This window comes from Charadrius vociferus, unplaced genomic scaffold (genome assembly GCF_000708025.1).
Source record: "Charadrius vociferus isolate BGI_N301 unplaced genomic scaffold, ASM70802v2 scaffold760, whole genome shotgun sequence".
NCBI classification, from domain to species: Eukaryota; Metazoa; Chordata; class Aves; order Charadriiformes; family Charadriidae; genus Charadrius; species Charadrius vociferus.
Window position 1 is genome coordinate 1,259,400 of NW_009647322.1, and position 19,157 is coordinate 1,278,556.

A 19,157-nucleotide genomic window follows, 5' to 3' on the forward strand; every position below is an offset into this window, starting at 1 on the left:
CCTGCTGTTAATCTTTCCATGCTGTTTGCAAACAGTACTCGGAGACTTTGAGTCCGTGCTCAACAAAGCTGATTGCAAAACCCTGATTAATTTCTGTGATGCAGAATCGGGCCTCAAATCTCTGCTTGAGGCTTGATTTATACTGGATGTTCCAATGCATGCAGGATTTGGCTAAAGGCTCTTTTATAAATACATTTTTTTTAAGTGAAGTTTGCCTCAATTCAGATAAGAAATCTTTTAAAAAAATAATATTGATTTATCTCCCGGGTTTGCCCCCCCTCAGCATTTGACCTCATATTTTAAAGCAATCCAGCTAAGTCCACATAGAAATACTGCATTACAGTTCAATGCTGTTTATGCTTGAAATTATATTATTTCTTGATAACATATCCAATGTTTACTAACCAATAATTTTACTCTTGGTTTTAGTTGTCTCTTAGAGAGCAAAGAAAGTAGGGATCAGTCCTACAGCACAGAGATTTATTTTTTTTTTTTTGTTAAGAAATCATGACATTTTCTGAGCCATTAGGAAAAAGATCAAGTAAATTCCCCCCCTTTTCTATACAGAAACAAAATGCGGTTAAAAAAAAAAATTTCTAAAATCATTCCGTTAATGTAATTAATGACTGACTCCTTTCAGCATCGGGAAACTGAGGCTGCAGCACTAGGCTGTACAGTAGGAGGGCACTTCAGTGGAGACCCACGCTTCAGTGTATTCAGCCCAGCACTTCAGTACATACTTAAGTCCCCAAGTCCAGTAAGACTGAAGCACATGTCGAACGGCTTTGCTGAGTCAGAGCCGGAGATATGGAAATAACGTGGATGCCTCTCTGGCTTCAAAGAAACTTTTTGCGGAGGGCTCTGTGCAGACACACAGATCTGCTCCAGGTGGCTTAGCCCGGGGTTAAGAACTTGCTTATTACAGAGTCAGAAATTAGAAGTGAAACACAAGAAATGGAACCACTTTTTTTTTTTTTTTTGTGTGTGTGTATGTGCGGATATAGGGACCAAATCCTGCGTGCTTTCCTTGTATAAATAGTTTGACTGAAATCTTGCTGACTGCTGATCTCTGGAAGGCGGCTTAGGGAAGTAAACAAACAAAAAGCGCATGCAGAGAAGCTGTGATTAAAGACAGCAACCTAGGAGTTATGTCGGCTTTGTTTTCATGGCCAAAAACTCCTTCTTGCAATGTGGTTAACGTCTGAGGGCTTCATTTGACGTATTGTAATGGGCACTGATCAAAACCCAAAGAAAAAACATGGATCCTGCTCCAAAAAAGTCAGCATCAAAAGAAGAAATAAGGGAAGGACAGAAATAGTTTTAAGGCAGGGTTCTCCCCTTCTTATTTCTCTATTCAAGTGCTTTCTGGGATACCTTTAAATAGATGGCTAATTCACGCTGCCTAGCATAGTCTAGTTCAATGAGGAAATACAAGAGATTGATCCTTGGAATAATTACAACTGCCCTACTGACTGTTTTAGAGCTGAGGTCAAACCTCAGTTTTAAACCTGGAGTTTAATATTAATTATCATCGTACTGTGGTAGCTCTTCAAAGTCCCCATTGAGTCAGGTTCCCTGTGTGCGAATGTATACCTGTGCTGTTTCATTTTCAGGAGGTTTTGCCCCTATGTGCAAACATACACCTTTCCTGTTTCATTTTCAGGATGCTCAGCCAAAAGAGTGTTGGTCATAGAACAGGCACAGATTACTTTTTGCTTTGTATGAGTGGTACTTACATAAACGTTTATGCATTTTCTCCTTCTTACGCTCCCATTTGGTGGTAAAAAGGACGTCAAGAGGTTCAGTGTGCAGATGTCTGCATTACTAGTGCTTTTTTCTGGAGAGTTAATGCATCTTTTGAGGTGGGAAGCCTCAGTCTTGCTTAAACAGATTAAAAGTAGTACTCCTCCCATTGCAAAATGGGTTTGGTCCTGCTCCAGTAACAGGAGCCCTTAATGAAGTTATCACCCGTGATTTCTTGTCCTCCAAACACATGGGTTTAGCTCTCCTTATTTGAGGGGTGTCAGCGAGGGGTATAGGTGTGCTGAGTGTCTGGGCACTGGTACTCAGGTGCTGAGTCCCCCATGCACATCACTACTTGCATCTGCATAGGCACGACAGCATCAGGGGAATTATTCAGGAGTCGTGTTATGCCCGGACGTAAGACTTTGCAGGGTCCAACCCATTAGATGTTTTGCTCTTTCCATTATAAAAATAACTTTCAGTGCTAAGACAATTTTTTTTTTCTTTTTTCTTCCCCCAAAATTAATAAGTATTCTGTGATTCTGTTTGAAAGATTAGCCCTTCAGGGAACTTTCTACAAAACCCAGTTTTATCCCTGTCTTCCTGCTGTCAACGTTTAAGACAAGTTTATGTTGCAATGAACACTTAAATAAAAATACTTTTCAGAGAGTCTTTTGTAAATCTTCTAAAGTGCTATCTGGGGATAGAATTCCTATGTGATATTTTATGTTTGTTCTTCCAAATTGCTAAGACTGTGTGAAACATCAGTTTAATAAGTTTCAGCATGTACCTTTGTTCGCTCTTCTTCCTTTTTCACCTCCTTTCTTTCACTCAAAAGCCTCTTTTTTTTTTAATCATTTTATTTTTTTACTGTATTTGGCTACAATCATTTGTTTAATGAAGTTATAGTGTTTACACACTTACAGAGAACCCTAGGTAGGAGACCTTTAAAAGGCATTATATTTTGCAAATTATTTGAGACATTAAGGTAATTAAAAGCAGCATGCACAGGGCTTGTACGACCAGACCAACTGTTAAACTAAATAGGAGAGTGGTGTCGCTTTCCAAAATATGCAAGAAGGAAGCAGTACCCAAACCTTGCATATATCATGAAACATTATATGCCACGGAGCAGATTCACATCCTAATATGGCTTCTAAAGCCTTTGTGAACTGGAGTGAGCAGCCACTCGCATCTGGCTGGCCTTTAGGCAGCAGAGCCCGCGCGAACTTCTGGGGGAGCCTCGTGTGCCGCGCCGGAATGTGCACGTTTATTTCTCTAACCCGTTTGCTCGTGCACGCTCGCGGTTTCCTCGACTTCTGCTTCAGAGGGCTGACACGTCTAGTTTTGAACCCTCTTCTCCGAGGCGTACAAGCTCGGGCTGGAGGAGAAGCGCGCGGATAGGTGCAGTCCTCCAGGTGGAACCACGTGCTGCAGTGGGATCGACGGCGTGTAGCAAATCAGTAAAGAAAAGCAAGGTCTATTAATCCATTCATGTAAGTGATATTCAGGTGCCGATCCTCCTGTGACTTTCCCGTTAGCGCTCTGCTAACATCCAGGCACTTCGTAGTTTGAAAGCAGTGCCAAGCGTTAACCACCCATGGCGTAAAACAATTGTGCTCAGCTTTTGGACACGAGAAGATCTTTACTCACTCCCCAGCACATATTTGAAATAGTTTGGCTTTTTGGTCCCAATTAGCCAAAGCTTGCTGAGCCTGACACTCTGTGATCACAGTAAACATTATTAGCTATCCAGACATACAAAATTAGAAGTCAGGCTCCAAAAAAAAAAAAAATCACAAGACTGGCTGAAAAGTTGCAGGACACATTTGGGGCTCTTTTTGTTTTGCCTTCTCTAATTCAGGGGTCTAAAGATTCCCACTTCTTTTCTTTTTTTTTTTTTTTTTTTTTTTAAGGAAAGTAAAGTTAATTCTCATGAGAGGTAAAATTCTTTTGGCATAAGAGGATTCCAGGTCTTGGGTTTTCAGATACATCAAAATTTTCCATGAGCCTTGCAGGGCAATCAGCAGAATCGATAGCAGTGCAGATACCTGTATGCTAGGAATATTTTATTGCGATGGGAACTCTGGCTCAGCATCCCTCCCGTGGACATAGCTGTGCCAGCCAAGCTGTGCTTTGGATCAATGTAAGGAAAACTTCCTGCATGTCTGAAGTGAGCTGTGCTGGTAAAACTTTAGTTTCGCTGTGTCTTGGGGGTTCTGCTGGCAAAAACGGAGAGCGCAGGATCAAATCTCATTCCTATTTGAGCAAGAAGGCTGTGCTCCCCGGAGTCTTTGGTATGGGCATTCCTTGGTTAGGGGTCAGCGTAGTCTATGAGAGAGTTACACCCCATCGTTTAAGTGGCTTTTGCATTCTCCTCTTGCCTAAGCAAAATCATAGCTCAACAACAACAACAAATGTTTATCTTTCTAACCTGGCATCTCAGCTCTGCCCCACCTGCCTAATGGAAGAAACCCATCTGTGTGGCCAAAGACATCACCCAAAATGAGAGTCAGGCCCTCAGCAGTGATAACCAACACTAACCGAAGCAGCACAGGTCTGGTTCGCACTAGCTGAATGTCTAGTTCAGCTCTTAATTCGCTATCAGAAAAGAACATTTGGGTTAAATAATTTTCAGCAATACGTTATTCCTATAAAATCGTTGTTTTTAAATAGCCTGGCACTTGTAATTAGTCTAGTCATAATGTCTATATCATTGTATCTACTTGTCTTCCAGGCTTCCTTCTCTTCTGCTTAATTTCCCAAGTGGTGGATTGTTAATTACAGAGCTGCAATTAATTTTTTCATGTCAGACCACTGTGCTGGACTGCAGCCTTCAACCTCTTATAAACAGACGTCATCACAGCTAACATGTGATCGAGTGCAGGTTAAAATCATTATCACGGCTTAATGTTACATATAAAGAAAAATGCATTTTTATCTACATTCCCCCATTATCTCTCTAACGACACCATGTTTTTTCTCTCGGAGCTGTAGTCATTGTTATTTTAAGTGCTTGTTAGTACAGCTGTGGGGAAAGACATGATCAATTTTTCATTTGGGAAAAGACACAACAGCAAATGTTAATGTCTCCATTTTAGATAACTAGATAAAATAATAGGTATGGTTAGAGAGCAATCTAGCACTTGGACATGGGATTTTTCATTATGTTCCGGTGAATTAAACAACTCGAGTCATCTGCTTTACTGTCTTTCATTAATGCTTGTATTTCAGGCGTTCATTAATTTGGGGGAGATTGTGTGTGTCTTGTTCGAGTAGCAGCTCTGTATTACCCTAAGCTCTCAGGAAATCCATGTCTGTGAAATCACCACATATCCCGACAGCAAGACATTACTGGCTTTTTAATTTCATGCAGAGGTGGTGCCCACGCACAAGCCAAGAGGTGAGATTTTTATAAGCATGTCTTTTCCCTGTGTGTTTTTTTTTTTTTTTTTTTAGGTTGTACGTGCACCCTGACTCCCCGTTCACAGGAGAGCAACTGCTGAAGCAGATGGTGTCCTTCGAAAAAGTCAAACTCACCAACAACGAGCTGGATCAGCACGGCCACGTGAGTAGCCCTGCTGGTGGGAAAGGGTAAAGGAACCACAACAGGGGAATTGCTCACCTGTACCACAGGGCTAAACTTGCGGCAGAGAAACCGCAACGGGGACAGGCTGCCATGGCCCCCACCTTTCTTGGCCAGCCCTTCCTATCGCAGTGGAGGAGGACACTGTGTGAAGCTCAAACATGTTGGGTTTTAATCTCTGTTGTAGAGAAACAGGTGACTTCAGAATTCAGGCTTTTTATCTTTCATAAGGGAGAGCCCAGGTCAACGCAAGTGTTCAAATCATGCTCTTACTGCTGTCGGACGCAGAACATCCATCAGGGACAAGTTCAGGGTGGAGCTGAGCACCAAAGTGAGGGAGAGAAGGGAGGCAGGTGAGCTTTTTGTCATGCTTCTGCCCCCATTTTGCTGTGACTTGGCAGTATGCTCTGGCACGTGCACTGGCCAGAAAGCTCACATGTTTTTCCACGTGTACTTGGAAGCTCCATCTTGTTACAGGCAACCTGTTAGGGTTGGGTCCATCAGTAAGAGCTCTTGTACTTCCATGTACACAGCATGGGCACAGAGTCAGCAGAAATAGCTATGTGACACCAAATAAAGGCTACTGAATTAGAAAAATAAGTGTGCCTCAGTTGCCCTTGAAATAACTGTAGGCTACCTGCAAGTCAAGATGCCACAGGGTGGACTTGGACCTGTAAAGGAGACAGGTCCCAGCTCTGATTGGTACCAGTTTGTTGTCACAAACCCTGAGGTTGGAAACTGGTAAACAGGATGCAGAGCTGGTGGCCGTGAGCTCCTGCTATGCTCCATCCGCAGGGACAACTCCATTAGTTACATGGCTGTCTAATGGTAGGTGGTAAGAAAAAGTGTTGTCTGTCCTGTCTCCTCCCCGAAAGTGCCTGTAAAGTTCAGGAACGGCTTGGTAGCACCTCCAAATTGCAAAGGAAGAGCCTCCGGGCTTGGCAATTCCCCAAGGAAAGCTGAAGGAGCAGGGGGATGGATTTGAAAGGGTTGTTGGCTGAGAACGGGGCAGTTAAGAAGCATGAGAGTAAAGGCAGTGTTAGTAAACGAGGTGTCAGGAAGAGAGGAGTGATTTTGAACTCTGAAGCATATGTAGGGGTAACTAACCTGTAAAGCTGAATAATTGTGGCATACACAGTATCAAGAATCCCTCCCCTGGTGTGGTATTTATTGCCTCTTGGGACTGTGTGAGACAGTGGCTGTTCGTCTTAACTGTGCGTTGTGCAAATGTTTCTCATCCAAAAGACAATTGTTACTCATTCCAAGACCTAAAAATTGAATGACAGCCACGATCATTTAAAATATATCCTGGAAACAGCAACAACAAAAGTAGCTTTTGTTTTTGTTTGTTTGGTTTTTTTGTTTTTTGTTTTTAAAAAAAGAAAGCCCAGATAGATGCCTGTGTGTTGTTCTTTTGTAAAGTTCTGTCTGTGGGTATATTTTTCTCGAATCCAGTTCCCACTGTTGCTCCCTTCCTGACTAGCAGAGCACGTCTTCTTTTTTCCTCTCTTTTATTTCATAATCTGTAGAAGGGCAAAGCTGAAGATTTGTGGGCTCTATCACCGAGTGATGATAGAGCAGTATACGTGCACATTTAAAAAGAAGCATTTTTCATCATAACAGGGGCCATGTGTGCCTCTAATAAAGCGCTCGCAGCAGTATATTGCAAACTAGTTAGGAGCGGTGCAGTTCCCAGAAGCCCAGATGAGTATAAAAAAGAAGTAGGTCTGAGAAGCTGTCGGGAACAGAGACATGTGACAGAGCAAGAAGATGTAATCGTCTCACATACAGGCAGTGGGAGAAAATGATCTGTAGCGTTTGAGATGCAGCCTCCCGATTAACTTTCCAAGAAGCGGCAGAGGTGGATCCTATTCTTTACGCGACAGCCAAAGTCGATGGAAAGTTTTGCATCTTCAGTTAAGAATAAGCCCCGAAGGCTTGATCCTGTGTTGAGATTTGCGTGACAGGCGTTACGCCTTCGCGGAGCACTCCCTTTTTAATATTTTGTGGTTTTTTATGTTCCAAATTAGGGTGTCAGGTTTTATGTGCTGCCTTATTGAAATTATGTAAATACCATCACTGGATGCTCAGTAGAATTAAGGAAGAAATTAATTCTTTAAGGAGGGCTCACTGTGCTATGGCCAATGGCATTTCTGAGCTCCCGTGTACTAAGAAAAGTAGAGAGTTGAAATACCTCATGAAACCTCTCGCTTCAATTTGAAAGAGCCCTTCTTCACTGATGAGATCTTTTTAATTGACCTGCTAAGATCTTAATTACATTTGATAATGTGTATTGGTTCCTGAGGAAGTTTTAATGACCTAAAAGATGCCTTCAAATACTAGTTATAGGTAGAGAAGCTGGATCCAACCTGATTCCAGTTTGTTCTATTTGCTTGCTTTCTCCATCCTCCAGAAGACGGTTTTGGTTGTTAAGGTAATTGTGGTGTTTTATTTGTAGGGTGGTTCATTTCCTGAAAAGGAATTTGAAGAGAAGAGAGGCATTTGTTTGTTCTAGCATTTGTTTGTTTTCTCTTATTCCGAGACTTTCGGAGTTGGCAAGCATCTCTGCTTGTGTATCTTCAGCAGCGTGCTTAACCCCATAGCTATGTACATATTCCCCCCAAGCATCAGGCAGAAGTCTTATCTCTGTGTGCATGACATACAGCTTGCTCCATGGAAACACTTTCAGATATCCTTACCAGAGGAAGGAAATGGTTCCTGTCTCTGGATTTTTACAGCCGAGCGAGTAATTCCCATTTTTCTGCTTGTGGAACATTTATAAACGGGATTTTTTTTTTTTTTCCAGATTTCTGGTGATGTTTTTCACACAGGCTGCTGCTTTTAGGGCTTTTGGTTGCACTTAGGTGGGGTAGCATCATTTCCGGTTTATGGTGAGGTGAACTATGAGTGTATACACAATCATAATTGCTTTTCTGGCATTTATGATAGCAAAACTCAGGCATATGAATGTTTACAAAAACAAACACAAAGGTGTGAATGCGACCAACAAGTAAGTTTGAAAGCAGGGGTTTCAGAATACCTGCAAGGAGTTACACCCAGGGTTCCTTTTTTAAAGTCAACCTGGCAGAAGTTAGGAACCTCTATGCTTTTAGAAAGCAAAGTTTGCCTTTTAACACTTCTTCTATGCATTCACGGCGTAGTTCCTGAATTCAAAGTCACCTCGGGGATTTTGCAGCTGGCATCCAGATTGCCTCTGGTGACCAGTCTGCAGTCAGTGGGAGCCAGATGACTACAAACCTGCCTGACCTTACAGCAAGCAGGATCCTGTAAGGACGGATCCTGGTCATCTCCCCCGCTGGAGGCTGTCAGCACGAAGGCAGATGGGACGGCTGGGGGCCTGTGGCCACACCGTACTGCCAGTAAATGTGTGCCGGCGGGGTTGCCATAAGTATACGTGCACTTGATGTTTCTCTGGGCACACCAGCATGAGCACGCAAAGCTGGCAGCAGGGATTTTCTGATAGCTCCACCATTCAGGTAGGGACTGCTTGGACTTTGAGACCACCGTTGGATGCACCCTGTGTATCTAACTCCCTTAAGCTGTTTTGATGGTCCTAACATAAGAAGATGCATGGATATCAAGGGGTATCTTTGTGCAGTGTCCTTCTGACTTTAGCATCAGTGAGTGCTGCAGCATCGGCAGAGTGTGCGGGGATGCAGATACAGCACTGCATACACAGACCCTCAAGGAAAGGGAATAGTGACCTTAACCTTGACCATGGGTCTTCTGTGACTTCCTGGCTGCATTCGGTACTTGTTTTGTACCTGAATGGCCTGACCTGCCTCTGGTGGGACCGCGCGTGTAGGGCGACGTGGCAGGGGATGTTATCCATGTGCACTTCTGGTTTGGGAAAAATTGCATAAAGGATTACGTGGTCTCATTTGAGAAATTGAGTTTCTTTATCACAATTTGCATTCACAGAGGAGTGAAGGGAAAGGGCATGTGTGGGAGCTGGGCTGTCCCAGCCTTCTCCTCCTTCCGCTCGGCTGCTGCTCAGATGTAATGCCTTGGCATGGATAATGTGGCCATGAAAGGCAATGGGAAGCGCTGAACTCTGTGGGCCAAACCCTCAGTAAGCTCACCACCATCCGTGCACTGTCCTTTAAAATGTCTTTTCCAGCTGCTTAGAGCAGCCCAAGTGGCTAGGCTGGTAAGACAAAATTTTAAAAAGAGAAGGAAAAGGGCTGAGATTATTAGTGGCAAGGCCGATGGCTGGTGTGCGTGTGCATATATAAAATGGTGAAGCGATTTGAGAAGGGACTTGAGTTAGTAAAAGTGGATATGCAATCCTTTTGGGACAATGGTTCCCCATCCCTGTAGTGACTTTCCATTCACCGTGTGCCCCTCTCCAAAGTCACAGTGCGAATAATAGCAATATTTGGTCCCGAAGGAGCAGCAAAGAAAACGCTGATGGAAATTTTAGCCATGACACAGCTATCTCTAAGCTCTCCCCCACCTCCGATGCAACATGCAATCTTTCTCATTGACTGAGTTAGCATGAAATACTGCACCACTTCTGCTGTGTTTCAGCTGAAGTTAACGCTTGCCGAGGAATGCACATTAGCTATTCCAGATGTACAGGGCTGGCTGTAATGTCGTTATGGCCCCTGCAAAATAGAACCACCCACACCATTGCCAATTTCGTCTTGTGACTCCGATTATATCCAAAACAAGGGCTGGTGTGAGCCGAGCTCTGTATTTAATTCTTCTTATATTGTAATGCTGTGGTTAGAGGCAGCCAAACAGGCCTCCAGCCAGTGGTAACTGGAGCAAGTGGGACTCTTGCTTTGACTCTGGTGAATGTTGAAGTTGGTTAGTTGGTACATTGGGTTTAGAATTATTTTGGGAGCTCGTAAACAATTACTAATGAGGACAAAATGGCAAAACCTGGTCATTTGGAGGTTCTGTACTGGTTTTCCTTCTTGCTCCCATTTTCGGTAGTCTGCGGTGAAGAACATCTACGAAGTAGTTTGATTTAAAGGTTTGCCACCGTAAAAGGATCTGGGGAGTTTTATTTTTGGTCAGCCAGGTTGTGCTGGTGCTGGTGGTGTTTTTCTGGTTGGGTTTTATTTTTTTACGGGTTTTTTTTTGAGGGGTTCCTGGCTGTTTTTATTCAGCATCTGCACGTTTTTGCAAGTGTGGATTCTCTGTCGCAAGCTTTCAGGAGTTACATATTTACACTTGCAGCTGACACCTGCAAACTGGGGCACACGCTAGCAATAACAAGTTCTGTATGTAAAACACCTCACCTGTAGGAACAGGTATTTATGCTCCAAGAAACGTGTGCTCCCCAGTGGCGTAGGCGTGAAAGGAAACCAGCTCCTGGGCTGCCTGCTTTTCCAGCTTCATTTTCTGGAACTGCCCTGAGGAGCTGGAGACTTTCCTCTGAAAATCAACCCCTGGCTAGTTAGATTTCAGATGTCTCCTCTGCAGTGCTAACTGCATCTTTTCCCCCCTCTACGGTTTATAGTCTTGGAGGGTCTTGTTAACCTTCCTCTCAGGACAGTTCCTTCTTACTCTTTCTTGCAGATCATTTTGAACTCTATGCACAAGTACCAGCCAAGGGTCCACATTATTAAGAAGAAGGATCACACAGCTTCTTTGCTAAATCTGAAATCGGACGAGTTCAGGACATTTATTTTTCCAGAGACAGTTTTTACAGCTGTTACCGCCTACCAGAATCAATTGGTGAGTACGGTTGCTAATTTCCATGGATTTAACTAAATCTCACCCGTCTGAAAACTCCCTTTCCACCAGTCTAAACTAGGAAACTTTCTGATATAACCTACCCTTCCATGCCAATGTCTGTAGTGACCTTGCCCGACTTAATTCATATTCAGGAATAATTCTTATGTATACGGGATATACTACCAACTTCAAAGGGCCATAAGGATTATTCATGGAAGTAAAGATTACATGAAAGAGGCTTTCATTTGTATTCCCTTCGGTCTATACAAAGCCGTTGGCGTATTATCATTTAGTCCTTTTCTAATTATAGCTCATTAAAGAACTGTTCCTATTTGCAGTGCCCTTTCACACCACGAGCTATTAGCTGAGAGATATTCTGGTTTGCACATGATGATTTCATGGGCTTAAAAAGTTGACTAATTAAGCTGTAAGGCTCAAACGTAAGGGAAATCACTCAGAGATATACTTTTCAGAGGCTGCCCAGATTACATCCAGATGTCTGAATTTCAATTTGCATGCCAGTGAATAATATATACAAAATGGAGGAGATCATAACAATGGCTTGCTAATGAGTAATTTTAGGAAGTATATAAACAATCAGAGAGCAGAGGCTCTGCTTGACAGTGGATAAGGCTTTAATATTTAAGTCAGTGGAAATATGTTGTTGGTGTCAGCGTGATTCAGAGTGTGTTTTGAGGGGTTAAGGACCATAGCACTTTGCAAAAATATATCTTTCCCTCTCTAATTCTCCCAAGTTAAGACAAATATAAGTACTATCCAAACATGTGGGCAGGCAGCATGACAGAGTCAACGTACCTGCTGGTTTATTTAAAGAAGTCTGCATTTCTTATTAAGAAGCAAAAGTACTTAATTTCTAAATGCTATGAATAAAGTGAAACTACTGCATAGGGGGCCAAAGAAGCTATGAAGGTAATAGGAGTAGTATCAAGTCGGTGCTTGTGACAGACCCCACATCCCACTTTAGGGCTTTAATATCAGAATGAATTGATTTTAAACTCAGGTTTGTATCCGAATGCTGCAGAAAATGTATTCAGCACCTGGCAATCTCAAGAATATAATGTTTGGATAGGCGGTTAGATTTTTCCATGTAACTTTCTGTAGAAACCAGCAAAATAGTAACAGGCACGGAACCAGCTAAACCTGGAATTTATTTCTGTAGGATGGATTTGTGTTTACCGATGATATTTACACCAGAGATGTTTCTAAACTAACCTTCCCAAAGCACATACATTGAGTCCTGGAAAATTTCTCAATGGAACATCTCCGGAACCCCTAGAGGTTGATGCTGTCATTTTATTTATGACTAATGAAAATGGAGCCTTTTTTCATTTTTGCCATTTCTTTCAGAACTGTTTTAAGGAGGGGTTGATTACATTTCTGGAGGTTATTAGATAAAAGCTAAATACATTACACTTTCAACAAACTATCTCATAATTTAAGATTTAAAGGGCATGCATTTATTTAAACAGCCAAACCACTGCCACAGAGTTGAATTGTAGGTCAGATCTCATTTTAAAATGCTTTCTAGCAGATGTTCTCTGATTGTTTGTGAGACAGTCTCTCAGGAAAAATATGGCCATAAATGATTGCAAGTCTCATCTGGCTTCGGTGGATACAAAAAATTTCTCTTGTGATGTCATACCAAATCTTTAATATTAGGAGAATGGAAGTTTGATTGGTGAAAATACGCTCATGAGATGAATAGACATCCTTATTATTTTGCAGTGCAGTTGGCTCGGTGTGTTGGTGATCTAAGTCAATGGAACTGGTTAGAACTTGTCTTTGTTCAAGGTAGTTTTCAAAACACTGCCATAAAAATGTTCGCTGTACACGAGGCGCTAACCCACCGCTCTTTGCGACATCACCACGAGTCAAGGGCTTAGGGGTATCTTGGGAGTAGGATGAGACAAGGTTCTGCGGCAAGGCAAGGATTCAAGGTAGTTTCCATCATTTGTACCTGCATGATGAGACAGCCTCAAACCCTCAGCCAGCACTGAGGTCCCATGGTGCTTGACCAGCCCATAGGAACAACTGGTGAGCTGCGGTGCCTCTTGTGTAGTGCCTCAAAGCAAAGACCTTCCCCAGAGAGCTTGCCCCTGGTGGACCCACCGCACTGGGCAGGGGAGGCAGCAGCCAAGAGGTGCAGTGAGTTTCCCAGGGCCACAGAGCAGGTCGTTGGCAGCACATCATTCATATACTGCAGACCAGCAATTAAATACTCAGATTTCGTCTTTGTAAGCCTGTCCCTCCCTCTCTGTGTTTCCCTCCCAGAAGACCTCTTTCTCAGAATGAAAAGTTGGGTTCAGTTGTCCTCTTTTTTTTTTTTTTTTTCTTATTATTTGGAAGAGAAGCCACCCCATTTTGAAATACCTTTATTTGATGAGAGCATTTGATTGTTTGAGGATTTGGAAAAGCTCCCTTTTCTTTCTGAGCCTTGAGGGCCAGCTATTAAAAATAAGGTTGTGGCCTCTGCAATACAAGCTTTTTTTGAGGAAAGCCAGGCTGACATAGCTGCTCAGTATGACATGCTGAGAGCCATTGATTTTCCTGGGCTTCGGCTGGTGGCATTCACTGCCTTGCTGGACAGGTTCTCTGTTGTCTCTTGTCAATCTGTAACTCCAATTTAGTTTTATTTTTATTTCTTGGAAGAAGTATGGCTGGAAAATCTGAATATTATGATGATGTCTCAGATTTTATTCATCAAATCACATTTGGTTGGACAGCTAGAAAATTTCACAAGGGCAATGGTGTATTATTTTCCTGCTCCCAAAAAGCGCAATGGAAGCCACCACCTATGCCTGAAAAGTTTTACTGCAAAGTTAAGGGGAGCCCTGATGCTTTGTGGCAGAGGGACTGCTGATCAGTAGGTTACTCTGGCAGAATGGAAAGGCTGACAGGATGCGCTGGGCAGGTTTGTAGCTGCATTTGAAGATGGGAGGAGAGCTTTGGTTGTAAGAGCTCTGTTTTTGCAGGACTGTGATGATTTTAAGGAGGTTACCCCTTTAACCCGGGCTCTGTCACTTTAGATCTGAGTTCTCCCCACACTTTTCCTCCCTCCTTCCCTTCCTCAGCCTTTTTTCACGCAAAATCAGTTAAATTGCCCCCATGTGATGGCTAGTAGGTCTGGCTTAGAACGTTTCCATCCCAGTAAAAAAACCCAAAAAGTTCGGGATGAACTGAAGCAACATTTTCAGGTCTGCAGGCAGTGGTTCCTAGTTTGGGCTCATAGTAGGTGATGTGCAGTTCCACTGACGAGGCTCAGAGGATAGCAGGGGGCTGTGCATTGCTTGTGGAAAGGACAACCTGAGTCATGCTGTTAAAGTATTTGGAAATGGTAATGCTGTATGTGGGTGGGTTCCTCCTGAAGTGGGTAACATGAAGGCTGAGCCCACTGTGCCTTCGGTCTTTCCATTGCCATGTGTATAATATACCTTGGTTTGCACACCCCCCCCCCCCCAGCTTTGCAGCATATCAGGAATAGCGTGCACACACACACAGGAGCATGGATAAAATTAGCAGCGGAGTCAGGAGGATGGATTGGTTAACACTTTGTACGCTGCAGTACCTTAATGCTATATTCATGTTGCATTGCTCTTTTCTGTGTTTCCAGATAACCAAGTTGAAAATTGACAGCAACCCTTTTGCTAAAGGATTCCGGGACTCTTCCAGACTCACTGATATCGAGAGGTAATGGGGACTTTCTGTTTACTTTCCATGCAGATAAGATAAAGAGAAGAGAGAGTTTGTAGGAAAAGCATCCTTTCAACTCCTGAGAAGCTGTGCATTTTAATGTTATCTTGTTGCATATAGTAAGCCTCCTCCACCTCCTTTAAAAATACTTATAAACTTTATGAAGAAAGAACTGTTTTGAGTTTTGACATCTGTTCCAGTTGGGGCCAATATATTCATCGTCCTGAGGGGGCTTCTTGAAGGGGGGAGAGGGTCAGTTTTACAACTTCAGAATGAAAAGCTTTTTTCTTATCATACCATTTAATCCTATTGAGGGCTGTGAATTGGGTCACTGGGAAACAAGGGCAGTGGTCCTGTGAAAAACATCTTTATAGCTCCCCACTGCTCCACACAGTGGAAAAGAGAGAGGGGAGCTTCCTAAAATACACTTCAGCAGTCCCAGACACTGAAGTCAGCAATTATTGCCATCAGGACAAATCCCATAACTCCCACTCTGACGACAAAGATGCCATTTTTGTTTCACCAAAATTGTACTGCAGGCTGCATCAGGGAAAAGCTTTATCTGGAAACTGTTGAGTTTTGTGTGTGTACAGCTCATTATAAGCAACTGCTGCCATAGGGACAGAAGCATTAACCCACAGTTGAGTAGGAAATAAACTTCAATCTCTTGGTAGCTCTCCAGCACGTCACATTTTTATGATATCATGTCAAATATTTTGGCAAATGAAACAAATTAAGCTGCCTGCATCCTTTAGGCTGGAAGAGAACTTGATGGAGCTGGATATAGCACATCCAAATTTTCCTATGAGCACACAATCATGAAAGAAAGTTTGGAGAGGCCAAAACCCTCTAGGCTGCTTTGTGGGGATATCCAGATGTATCTGTGCATCATCTTTCACGAGTGCATATAGGGGACAAAGTGCTCAATGAAGTCATATCCATACAGCTAGAGAAAGTCTTTACAGCGTTTCAAAAGTACATCTATCTAAGCAGGTCCATGGCTGGGAAATAGCGGTATATTTTATACCTTAGTAGCGAATGGATCATTAGTGATCCGTTGAGTAATTGGGTGAAAGAATAGTAAGTTGGGAAAGCAAGCTTGTAGACTGCAGTGCGCAATTGCAAAGTTGTTAAAAATTGCTTCCTCGGTGAAAGTCTTAGTTGAAAATGGCAAAAACCCCCAAATTAGCTAATTGACAGGGTACTACGGTAAACGACATCCTCAGGTTTGTATGCAATAAATAGTCAAGAAAGGACCTGTAGGAAGAGAAGAGACTTTGATTTCTTACATTTCAGTTTCCTTGTTTCACAGACAGGCGATATCTAATGAAACGGCTTTGCAAGGACTGAGAGAGTCTGAATAGATAAGCTGGGAGAAAAACTTAGTTACCTCTGTGCAGACGAAGCAACTATCATGGTGCTGGATATGAAGGGAATTTTTCCAGAGGACATCTTATTATAACAGCACATGGCATGGAGTCAGAAATGCTGAGCATAAACTGCAGTGCCCTTTTGTTTATTGATAAGTGTAAGAATAGAGACTGAGACAGGCAACTTAGCCCAGGCACGAATGTTGCCATGAAAGATAAGGTAGCCAAACGTGAAACCTACAATAAATACAAGAAACAGAACGTGAAAAGTATTGAAATGACATTAAAACTCAGGATTTGAGAGTCCAAGTTTGGGTAAGGTCTTATTTAGACTTAAATGGAAAAGCTTAGCCCTGATCAGGGAACAAAAATATTTTAAAAAAATAAAACCTGCTGCACAATGCATCAGGTAATGAGACAACAAAAGTGTAACACACCAGAGGGCTGGTGAGAGACTGTTTGAGAATTTCCTAAGTTATCTGATCCGGTTCAGAAATACCAAGGGTTTTATTCAGTTCTAGCATTAAAATATTCAGGCAGATGAGAATGTCACCCTCTAAGTGCCCACTGGTTCTATAGATTTCATCTTCAGGCCAGAAAAATTGCTTAAAGAAATCTGATACAAAGCAAAAGAAATCACAAAGTGAGATACGACAACAGGAAGAATTCCTCGCTTGTTGTCCATCGTGATGTGCATTACAAGATGTAGGTGATACGTTGAATACTACAGCATGATTCTTGCTCAGTCTAGTTAGAAACGAGATTATTTCTATAAGATCTCTGTCTGAGGAAAATATTTATTTGCCAGGGGAAAGACTATGCAGGCCACATGCACATTTGCACAGCTCTTGAAAATCGCATCGTTCTCTAGAAGGTGTGAAAATACCTTCCACGCACTGCTCCCTAAGCAGGCATGCGAGAAGTGCGTGCATGCATAATCTGCAGTGCCGTGCCGTGATCATAATGGTCTCCTGTAAAGCATCCTGCGATGTCAGGGCCAAGAGAGCACTCATTTATCGCGGGTTCCAGCTTTTCCCAATGACCTAAGTAGTGTGAAAGTGTACAGAGCTTTGTATTTCATTTCCAGGTATTTAAGCCTGCTTTTTCCTAAACAGCCTTTGGGGAGGGAAACAAATCAGATCAATTGATCTTTAGAGACCTAAAGAAATTAAATTAGTCTGGAGTCAGTTACTGCACTAAACCATCCAGTAATTGGATTGCTCCTTGTAACTGATTGAAAACAGCCTCTATCTGTAACAATATAGGGAGCTTTACTTTATAGTAGATCTGAGAGAAAAACACATCTTTTTATGACATGATGACAGAAATTGCACTTTTTTAACCTAATTGAATATGATTTTATAAATATGTGACTTTAATGATTTCAGGCTTCCCATTCTAGATTTACGATCCCTGTGTAGGAAATTCAAGCTGCAAATGCCTTTAGGATTAAATCTGTTTGCATTATACGTGTTGGAGTTAAAATAATATATGTAAAGGTAGTGAAATTTGCAAAATGGTAGAGGAGGTAGGCAACAGCAAAGCTATTGAAGTGCCTTTCTTTTCTTTCTGCCTATACACCTTACAATGGTATCCTTATACTCATAGTTGTATATGCAAAGCCTTTAACCATTGAAAAAATCTTTGGTGGGTTTGGTATACACTGAATTTTCAGTAGGATGTGAGAATCCTTGCACAACCAACTCTTTCCATACGTTACTTGCGGTAATCTATTTATGGTAATGGGGCAGACTTTATCTGGGGCTACTGTGATTTAGATAAGTTGCTGATTCACCTTTTGATCTTTTTATGTGGTATTTACATTTCCTCTATTATAAAAAGGCTCCCACAGTGGTTGTGATTGAAAAACCTAACATTTAGCAGCAATTGTCAGAATGTGGAGCTTAACATACTGTGGCGTTGACTACGGGATACCAAATGCAGTAATGTGGATGAGCGTGATCTTTTTTAATGGTAACCTTTGTGAGAAAGACTAATGCAGGTTTTATGAGCAATTTACTCTGGAGACAGTCTTTAAGGCAACATCTTTATGCTTCTGCTTAAGAAAAAACTGCCAAAGCCATGAAGAATGCAAAATCAGAACTCAACACATGGATTTTTTTAACTTGAGCCTGAATTCATCTTTTGAGTTGTAAAGAATTAGCCTTTTAAAAATTAATAGATAATAAATAAAACCATCACTATTAAATATCATGCAAACAACCCCATGAAAAAGGTGACCATTTCAGGAGTGTGAGTCAACAGAACTACTGAATCGTAAAATAATGATCAAACAAGAACTGACAGATCATAGTCATGATCTGAACATTGCTCCTTTAGTTGATCCAGCATGTGATAGGCAAGTTCAGGGTGTGGACTTTTGTATTAAGGTATTAAAGAGAGCTAAGGGAGTATACCCCTCTGCACAAGTCCAATAATGCTTCCGGGAGGTAGATACATACTTCAGGCAGCAATATCTTAGGTAATGGAAAAGTATGGCTGCACACTCAAGAAATTTTTAGGCAGAGAAAGAAAGGATTGGGGGATGGGGGAAGTAAGTAAGAGAGACACATCCCAGCTGGATTTGCATGGTAATCAGATTCTGAATTTTCCCCTGAGGAACTTCATGTCTGAGATGTGGAAATACATTGTACAAGCTTACAAGGCTGTAAGCGAAATTGATGCTAATATCTGGATACGGGCACTGCTCAGTTGAAGTAGTAGTCAAAGCCATGTGCTTAATGATGTGCTGTCCACAGCAGTCCTTCCATCCCTTCCCTGCTCACCCCCACAGAGCTACCTTTCTCCCTGTTCCTACTTCTTACTGCTGGTCTAGCAGAACTTCCCTGACTCTTGAAAGCACCCTACCAGCAGCCAGAAATACATTCTCTCTATGACCTACTTCCATGTCCATGGTTAAGTAGGGCTTTGTCATAGTTCTCCTCCAATAAGTCAAACTCACCAGCTGATCTTTTATCCTCAGCTCGTTCTCAGTCTGTGAATATTGGCGACTAGCCTTGGGAGATCATCTCCGATGT

The 19,157-nt window shown here is 42.2% G+C and overlaps 1 protein-coding gene across 1 annotated transcript in view; it reads left to right on the forward strand.

Moving 5' to 3' along the window:
* The window catches only part of TBX20 (T-box 20), a 33,368-nt gene that overhangs the window by 1,908 nt on the left and 12,303 nt on the right, over positions 1–19,157 (forward strand). The window contains exons 3-5 of the mRNA XM_009880080.1: positions 5,203–5,311; positions 10,880–11,038; positions 14,670–14,746. Of these exons, the coding sequence (XP_009878382.1) occupies positions 5,203–5,311; positions 10,880–11,038; positions 14,670–14,746 (345 nt within the window). The remainder of the gene's footprint in view (positions 1–5,202; positions 5,312–10,879; positions 11,039–14,669; positions 14,747–19,157) is intronic.